Source organism: Artibeus jamaicensis, unplaced genomic scaffold (assembly GCF_021234435.1).
Source record: "Artibeus jamaicensis isolate MK-2021 breed Jamaican fruit bat unplaced genomic scaffold, CSHL_Jam_final scaffold_369, whole genome shotgun sequence".
In the NCBI taxonomy this organism is placed as follows: domain Eukaryota; kingdom Metazoa; phylum Chordata; class Mammalia; order Chiroptera; family Phyllostomidae; genus Artibeus; species Artibeus jamaicensis.
The window spans coordinates 33,166,969-33,176,406 of NW_026522042.1; the positions used below are offsets into that span (position 1 = coordinate 33,166,969).

General features: G+C 54.6%; 1 protein-coding gene across 1 annotated transcript; it reads left to right on the top strand.

The window, feature by feature from the left end:
• Nucleotides 1-2,569: 2,569 nt before the first annotated feature.
• IRX2 (iroquois homeobox 2) lies at nt 2,570-8,380 on the top strand. The gene is made up of 5 exons (XM_037137412.2): nt 2,570-3,111; nt 4,520-4,922; nt 5,247-5,960; nt 6,754-6,829; nt 7,511-8,380. Exons 1-4 carry the CDS (start codon nt 2,863-2,865, stop codon nt 6,804-6,806), a joined length of 1,419 nt encoding a protein of 472 aa, XP_036993307.1. The 5' UTR covers nt 2,570-2,862; the 3' UTR covers nt 6,807-6,829; nt 7,511-8,380.
• The last annotated feature ends 1,058 nt before the right edge of the window (nt 8,381-9,438 follow it).

Below are 9,438 nucleotides of genomic sequence, written 5' to 3' on the forward strand. Positions count from 1 at the left end.
ACTGTTTAATAGTGCAAGGTAGACGGTTTTTATTAGTAGCAGGCAGCAGTATGGAAAATTTAGATTTCAGTGGAGGAGTGTAATTGCTGGGGGGGAAATACACTCAGGAAGAGGCTGTCTTTAGAATCAGCAGCACTGAGCAGAGAGGGAGCAGGCAGCGTTTCTGGACAGGCACCCTGGGCCATGGGGAGACCCTCCAAAGCCACGTGCACTTGTCTGGTTAGATACTTAATTGATGTCAAAATCGAGTGTATTCCGAGAGAACTCCCATGCTCCAAACTGGGGATGTTTTTGTAATAATTCGCTGTTTTCTTTTCTGCCCCTGGCAGAGATCAGTGGGGGGAGAGGGAGGGTGAGGGGCTGAGCCCCAAATGCCAATGAAACCACAGCAGGAACTGGTCTTTAGAAATGGAAATTCTGGAGGCCATTCCTTTTAGGAGATTAAAAAATTAGACCTGATTTTTTCCCTTAAACTATTTAAATGGAAGAGAATCAAAAAGACTGCAATCTAATCTGTTGCTGTCTATGCTCGTCATCCAAGTGTGCGCGACTCATTTACAGCTTCTTTCCGGCCAAATTCCCGCCAGAAAGACCAAAACTGTCATAGATCTCACCACCGGCGTGCTCCACAGGGCGGCTGGGGCCTCTCTCCTGCTCTTTCTTTTTTCTTTTTCTCTATACAATAATTGATTTAAAATATCGGCCCTGCACTGAATTCGGATGTCCCACTTGGGGTGGGAGCAGTGTTGGACCGCCTCTGCTGGGTCCTTGCAGAGGCCCCAAGTGCGTGGGAAGTGGTGTGTGCGCGAAGGGAGTGGTGGTGGGGAGTGCTGTGCTGGAGAGAGTGAAGATTGATGGATAGAGGGGGCAGGGCTGCGGTCTGCAGGAATAGTGGTTGGGGGGGGAGGAATGCGGGCCTGAGTGTGAGGGCTAGTGAAGGCCGTAGAGGTTGGTCGCTAGCAGGAGAAGGCGGCTCGTGTAGCTGCCTAGACCGCACCTACCAGGAGTTACATGCCTGCAGGCCAGGGAGCACAATTTGCACCTGGTTCCCTAAGATCTGGCACGATCAAACTCAGCCTATATTTTTGAATGTTCCTCGTGAGCTCAGGCTGATGGCTGGAGCCTGGCGATCCTGCGTTGCAGCCTCCCCAGCGGATGCACGATAAACGAGGCCGTTGAGAGGGTTGCAGAGCCAACAGAGCTGGGTGAGGGGGTGGACGGGGTGTGGGGGAAGGAGAGTAGTAGGCCCGGGTTGCCACCTAAGGTGCTCCCCCCTTACAGGTCGCCCACCCGAGACGACCTTTGAGGAAGAGGCACCTGTTGGGCGGGCGCCCAGTCTCAGGCCGGCACACCAGACTCCCCGTGGAGCGAGAGTTCCTCTCCCGTGATTCCCGGCCTCCACTTCCGTAGGACCCCGGTGTGGGAGGGGTGGAGGAGGAGTGAGCATTGGGAGGTTTTCGGGGTTCCATAGGTACGCATCTCTCCCTAGGCCCCGCGAGGTACCCCCCCCCCCAAGTCCCGAGTTACCTGAGCTACCTGCGCTGCCGACTGCTCCCGAGCCACCGATCCTTAGCTTCGCGTCGGGCCAGAGGTGGTCTGTCTGTCCAGCGACAGTTATTCCCCTAAGTGTTTTACAGCACAAATCCAAAAAAGAACTCGAGTTTTAAAAGACAAAACCCTTTTGGGGGTGAAGCATTAGCAACGCATTTTAAAACATTCAAAACCTGGGAAAGTACGAACACCCATGGGCCCGGGTCTTCATCACGGACTTCGGGGCAGAAGGCTCACCTCAGGGCTCTCCTGGCAGTTCGCAGCGAAAACGCCCCGAATCCGGGTCCCACGGGGACACGCTGAGTGGCGCGGGGCAGGCGACCAGACGCGAGGCCACGCGGGGCGCCTGCCACAGTGAAGCGGAGTAGACCCAGGAAGGTGGAAGGGAGAGCCGAGCACGCCACCCCCAGGATGACTCGGGCTGCCTGTGCCTTCAGACCCCCCATCATCCCGCAGGCTATCGGCTGGGACACCGGGGTCCGGCGCGCAGTCACCTGGGCGGGCCTGCTCCGAGCGAAGAGGGGGGCTCGGAGTGTGCAGCCACCTAGCCTACCAGCCTGGCCAGACTGCAGGAGGCCTCTTTCTGGAGGAGCCGGGGGGCGGGCCAGTGGCTGCATGGGACGGGGTGGCCGGGGTGGAAGGAGGAGGTGAGAAGGTGGCTGGGGCCGGAGTGGGGGGCCAGCTGGGAGTACAGGCCAGTGGGAGGGGGTGCGCGCCCGGCCGCGCGGCTTGGCCCCTTCAGGTGGTGGGGCGGAGGGCCGCGGGGCTAGGGCTGCGCGTGAGGCGGCTGCTCCACAAAAGCCTGCGCTGCGCGGCCCTCCCTCCTCTTTCCTCCCTGCTCGGCCCCCCTGCCCCTCAGCTCTGCCTTCCCCTCTCCTCCCTTCCCGGCTCCGGGCTCCTCCCCCAGCTACGGCTGAGCTGCTAGATGGCGAGTGGAAGGCGGAGCCAGGGAGGGGCGGGCACCCGAATATGCAGATGAGCGCGTGACGGACAGCTCCGCGTTCCAATGTCCCTCGGAAACTCGAGCGCTCCTTCCTCAACTCCTCACTCCCGACTCCAGACTCCCCCAAAACCGACTGCCGGCCTGGCGCGCGGCTGCGCCCACTGGCTCCACGCTGCCGCCGCCACTGCAGCCACTGCCGCCGTCCCACCGCTCGCCCGGCCCGCGGGCCGCCCGGGCTAGTGCGCGGGTTGGCCTGCCCCGGCCCGCTGCCTCTGCGCCCGCCACCGCCCCGCGCCCCGGCCGGGCGTGGATGGAGGGCGCCGCGAGCCCTGCCCGCAGCTCGGCGTGACGCGGGCCCCGCGCCCACCATGTCCTACCCGCAGGGCTACCTGTACCAGGCGCCCGGCTCGCTGGCGCTTTACTCGTGCCCGGCGTACGGCGCTTCGGCACTGGCAGCGCCGCGCAGCGAGGAGCTGGCGCGCTCCGCGTCGGGCTCCGCATTCAGCCCCTACCCAGGCTCGGCGGCCTTCACGGCGCAGGCAGCCACTGGCTTCGGCAGCCCGCTGCAGTACTCGGCGGACGCCGCCGCCGCGGCCGCCGGCTTCCCGTCCTACATGGTAACCGCGCGGGCGGGAAGGGACGCGGGACGCCTGGGCGTGGGCACCCTGACCGGGCTGCAGGCAGAGGGGGCCCGGGGATCCGCGAGCGGGAATCGCGCTGTGGGCTGTGGCTCCCGAGTCGCCGACTCCGGCTGCCACGCCGCTGGAGGGACCAGAGGCCGGGATGAGAGGCGGGGCGGCCGGCCCGCGACGTTCTTGAGCCCGGGCCGAGACCCGCGCCGCTTCCCTTAGGCTCCCAGGGTAAATTTTTCCAAAGATCCTGGAAAGTACGACTACCCTGGTATTGGGTTCTGTTGTGGGTTGTCCTTAGTTCAGGTACCAAGGCTTGGCGACGGGTCCTGAGCAGGCTCGGGGCTCGCTTCTGTCCGCTCGCGGTGCGAGGGTCGGCGCCACTGGGACCTCCGGGGAGTCTGCGGGCGCTTAACAGTTACTTGCGGAGATTGGGAGGGGTCACCGGTTTGGGGAAGGGAGCGAAGCATAAGCCAGGGCTCTGGGGCCTGACCCAGCCCGCCTTGGTCTGGTTCTTAATACTGCAAGCTGTGCTTTCTAAAAATGTGTCGGTGGACATGTGGCCCGTCAAGTGTCCTCTCGGCCCCCTGGGCACCGAAAGCAGCTCCTGCTCCCGGGTCCCGGGTCGGCCCATGCCCCTTGGGTCTGCTGCTGGGTCCGGCGGCTGTGTCGGTGGAGTGCCTTTCGGGCGATTGAGGCCGTTAGAGGTTGTCGGCACTGCCTGCCCTCGGCGGAATTTCAGGGCAGCGACTGAGTAGCTGGGGCCTTGGTGAAGACTGCAAATGCCTCGAATTTAAACGTTAAAAGCTGAATTAAAATGCTAATTACCGCGTATTTGAAGAATTCGAAACGGTGACTGGCTTCTGAGTTGCAAATTGGATTTGCGGAGCTTTGGAGCCGTGAATAGCGGAGCGGGGCGCGGGTGGTTTTTTAACCATGTAAGGGCGGGGTAGGGGGGAGTCTGTGGGGGGAGGGGGAGGCCGCAGCGCTTGAGAATCCAGAGAAATTTAGATATCAAGAAACTATCTTCGGGCCTCTCTGTGCCTGCATCTTTGCGTGCGTCTGTACTCATGGCCTAGGGATTTTGCAGGAGAAGATATGCCATTTTAGAAAGTGAAATAGTTCAACATTTTGCGAATAAAGCTATAGCTGTGTGTGTGTGTGTGTGTGTGTGTGTGTGTGTGTGTGTGTGTGTGTGTGTTCAACAGCTGGCCTTAATAACCCGCTGAGGTTCCCCCCACCCCTGCTCTGATGCTGCTGGAAGCGCGGCTGCACCGCGGGAGACGCCGTGGGAAAGGCGGCCGCGGACTGTCCAAGGGTTTGCCTTCCGCGGCCAAGGGCTGTTGCTTGCCTAGGTACCCGCGTACCCCAATCACCAGGCTCTTGTCGGTTCCAGGGCACGCCCTACGACGCGCACACTACTGGGATGACCGGTGCCATCAGCTACCATCCCTACGGCAGCGCGGCCTACCCCTACCAGCTCAACGACCCTGCGTACCGCAAGAACGCCACGCGGGATGCCACGGCAACGCTCAAGGCCTGGCTCAACGAGCACCGCAAGAACCCCTACCCCACCAAGGGGGAGAAGATCATGCTGGCCATCATCACCAAGATGACCCTCACGCAGGTCTCCACATGGTTCGCCAACGCGCGCCGGCGCCTCAAGAAGGAGAACAAGATGACGTGGGCCCCGAGGAACAAAAGCGAGGACGAGGACGAGGAGGAGGGTGATGCAACAAGAAGCAAGGAGAGTCCAGATAAGGCGCAGGAGGGCACAGAGACATCGGCAGAGGATGAAGGTGAGCTGTGAGCAAGGCCTTGGCTGGCTCTAGGTCTCGGGGAGTTTTCTTCCTAGGCGGGGTGCAGACCTGAGGGAGGGGAGGACGCTCCGGGCCCCACAGCCCAGGTTTCATCCTGGACAGCCTCTGCCTTCCTGGCAGGAGTGGGCCTAGAGACTCCTCGGGGCGCTTCCCAGAATGCCGTGCTCCCCCTAGGTTGTGGCAGGCTCTGGGTGGAGATGAGGAAGGTACTGGGGAGGTCCTGGTATACCTCGACGTGGGGCAGAGGGGCCCCGGGTGCCTGCGCTGCTCCACGCACCACAGACAGTGCCCGCACCCCTTCAGGGATCAGCCTGCATGTCGACTCGCTCACTGATCACTCGTGCTCGGCCGAGTCGGATGGGGAGAAGTTACCGTGCCGTGCCGGGGACCCCTTGTGCGAATCGGGCTCGGAGTGCAAGGATAAGTATGACGACCTGGAGGATGACGAAGACGAGGAGGAGGAGGGCGAGCGGGACCTGGCGCCATCCAAGGCCGTGACCTCTTCGCCACTAACTGGCGTAGAGGCGCCGTTGCTGAGCCCCCAGCCCGATGCTGTGCCCCGTGGTGGCGGCAGCGGCAAGACGCCCCTGGGCAGCCGGACGTCCCCGGGCGCGCCTCAGCCCGCCAGCAAACCCAAGCTGTGGTCTTTGGCCGAGATCGCCACGTCGGACCTCAAGCAACCTAGCATGGGCCCGGGCTGCATGCAGCCGGGGCTGCCAGCAGCCGCAGCTCCCTCCTCAAACGGGGCTCCGCCAGGCGGCTCGCCCTATCCTGCATCGCCGCTCCTCAGCCGCCACCTCTACTACACGTCTCCCTTCTATGGCAACTACACAAACTACGGGAACTTGAACGCGGCGCTGCAGGGCCAGGGGCTCCTTCGATACAACGCGGCGGCGTCGGGCCCTGCGGAGGCGCTGCACTCCGCGCCCAAAGCGGCCAGCGACGCGGGCAAGGCAGGCACGCATCCACTCGAGCACCACTACAGGCCCCCGGGCAGCGGCTACGAGCCCAAGAAAGGTAGGCTGCTGCGGCTGCGGGTCCTGTGGGAGGGACAGCCAGCGGGGCAGTTAGTCAGCACTCCCAAGAAACCCGGGGAAGGGGCCTGGAGACCTGACCCATGGATATGCGGGGGAAATGTCTGTCACTTAAAGGAGAAACGAAAAAAGAGTGAGTGCACCACGCTTAACTAAAAATTAGGAGAAGTGATGGGAATGATGACTCCAAAAAGACGGGTGGGATGGACGAGGAGACCCTTGCCTGGCCAGGAAACCCACCTCATTATCATGTGCCATTTATTTATTTGTTTGTTTATTATTATGATCTCCATCCTCTCGTGGCAGTTTCAGTTTGGCAAAGACAAACTGCCACAAAATGCAAATTACAGTTTGTCCCCACACTGACTGAGCTTCAGCTTCCTGTGTTTTGTTGTTAATAGAGTCTCTCCTTCTGCCTTTGACTGGAAGGAAACAAAACGTTCCAGTTATTCCCAGAGGCTTTAGTTCTTCAAAATAGAAAACCAGAGCCTTTTTCCTTTCTCTCCCTTTCTCTATAATGCCTCTGTTGCTCATAATTTGGGCTTGAACTGGTAAGACCTGTAAAAGGAGCTCAGGGGGGTAAGAAAATGAGAGCTAAGAAATGTGACCAAAATCTGTTTCAGGACAGCCGGGTGGACAGTCGGGTGGACAGTCCGGTTCTTCTGTTTGCCCGATGCAGGGAGCATTCCTGGGTGTGCAGGCTGGTGGCTGAGCTGCTGTCTGGGAGACAGATGGCTGTGGGGTTGGTTCTGACTAACTGCCCCCTCCCCTGACAGATGCCAGTGAGGGCTGCACCGTGGTTGGTGGGGGCGTCCAGCCCTACCTATAGAAGGGCCGAACACAGCAATGCAAGTAAGTGGGCACCTTTGTGTTTCTGCCCACCCTGGGGGAGCCTTCCTGCACCGATTGCTCTGTAAACTTGCTTGATGTCTTATTTCTTGCTTTTTGTCTTGGGATCTGAGGACAGCATCGCACTCTTCTTGGTCTCCTTTCCTTTAAGTGGGAGAGAATTTGATGTATTTTATAGAGGTTTTTTCATTTTTGCTCAAGTTCTGCTTTGAAGAATTACTTCTTTAAGTGGAATGAATACACACACACACACACACACACACACACACACACTGTTTTCTCAACCTGGGATTTTGAAATTTGTATGCAACAAGGAGTGTCTTTACTCTGCTAACCAAAGTAGACACTTGCTTTGATGAGTTAGTGTTGCTGTTGCTGAAACTTGGTATCAGAAGCCTTTCTCGATGGCGCTCGCAGAGTAAGACTGATAGACAAGAAGCCTCATCGTTCAGCAGGCCCATCCCCCTGTGACCAGATGGACTAGATAGGACCTTGTAGATCATCTGGCTCACAGTAATATTTCAAAAAAAATAGCTATTTTACAAAGAGACAAAATCACTTCTTACACATCTTGAAGGTGGGAAAGAGGCTGAAACCCTTTCAGATGAATCCTTTTTATAATGTGATGATGTTGCTGGGGAACTGAAGGATTTGGGATGATTTGGCTTTTTCCTTGGTCCACAGGTAGGTGTCACAATTGCTTTGGAAAAAAAAAAGTCAGCAGGCCATTCTCTCTTCCCAAGTTAACAAATACACAGATAGAAAAAGCCGCTCTCTCCCCCGGACCGCATCTCGCTCGTGCCACTGTTAAAGAAGGAGCCACAGAGCACTGTCAACCCAGACTAACGGAACAGACTTTTGTTGGATGTACGTGAACTTGTTGGCATAGTATAGCTTCCCCAATGTATGTGTGACTTTTGAAAACAATCTTTTTTCTCAGGATATCTTGAATTGATCACTTCATTGCCACGGTATATATGCTATAGGTGTGATAGGATTTACTGTAAAATTTATTTGTAAAAGATGTACACAGTAGAAATAAAACGTGATTGAAGAACTTGAGTACTTAAAAAGTGGAAACAAATTTGATATTTATTTTTATAATGATATAAAGCTTCTAGTAATTTATGCAAGTTGTATTGCAATGGAATCTAAACTTTTTGTAAATAAATTCTGCCTGGTTTTTATTTGAACATTGCTGGTTATACAATCTTTGTTGGTTGTTTAACAATAATTCTTTACTAATTTATATCTTAAATTGTAAATAAAAACAGACTAGACTACAGCAATATGGTGTTTGGGGCTCCTTTTTCTTAGAAGTGTGGTTTGGGTAGAGAGCCCCAGTGAGAGCAGCCCCTCCCCAGGTGATCTGACTTCAGACAGCACTTTTATGGTAATGTGTAAAGTAATCTCCCCCTCCTGCTCATTAAAAAAAAAAGGGAAGATAGAAGAGAAATAAGCAATAAGGGAGATACTATGACTTTAGATTATATACACATATACTACAAGAAAATTAAAATCTTGTGCCCTACATATGCAAAATACTTGTTAATGTTATTTCTTTTAAAATGTAACAAAATAAAATGACCTGACACCACTATGCTTTAGGGTCCATTTAACATTTATTTCTGACACTTGCTTATTGAACCTTCTCAGCAAAGTAAACTGAAAAATTGTGGTAACATGGATAATAGAGTTACACCCCCACCATAAATTACTGATGGAAATAATTGTTTATGTTAAAGCCTGAATTATCCAAATTGGCATAGATTATTCAGATTTATTGAATGACTTCTTAACTCTCCTTTTCATATAACTCACATTAAACACAAGGCAAAAACTGGGAGGAGAGATTTATTTTCCTCTCAGTGGCTCTCACCCTTACCCTGGGGGAAAAGAAAAGCTTAAACACCCTTAGACTATTGCCTCGTTATTGTGTTACTCACTATCTAATTATAGGACAAGTCTAGAATTTGTAGTCAAGTAACATATTTCCTTTGATTAGTATCATAAAAGCAGGAAACCTGTCACTTTAATTTTCAGCAAAATTATATGGATACCCATATAATATAATTTCAGAAAAGAAATGAACAATCATTTATTTCCTCTGCAAAGATAAATTGAGTGAATATAACTTACGGTTATAAAACAAGAATAATAGCTCCTCAGATTGCCCTTTAATCAATCATACACTTATTTTTCAAGAGGTTCATCTATTTTATTCCGTGATTAATAATGCTGCAGCATGAACACATTATTGCATCCCAGCGGGGGTCGTCCCGGTTGCTTTTAGCTGCTTTGGAATGGTCAGTTGGGGTTCATTATGGGCTGATATTGAACAATTTATAAAATCTTGTCTAAACATCTGCCAGCTCAGATAGGCCCGTGTGTCTGAGGATGGGGAATTGCTGGACCAGTTGATATTGACAAACGGGTCTCTCTCCAGTGGCTTTTTGTGCCGTAGAAATTAGTGGCCTCTTGCTGGGGTCTTGTTAGAAAGGGTATTTGAAAGTAATCTTAGGTACTTGAGGCAAAGCCATGGGGCTGTGAACTGGACACAGAGCGGGGTGGTGGGGAGCAGAGGTTGTGGTGAAAAGGAGCAGATTCAGTTT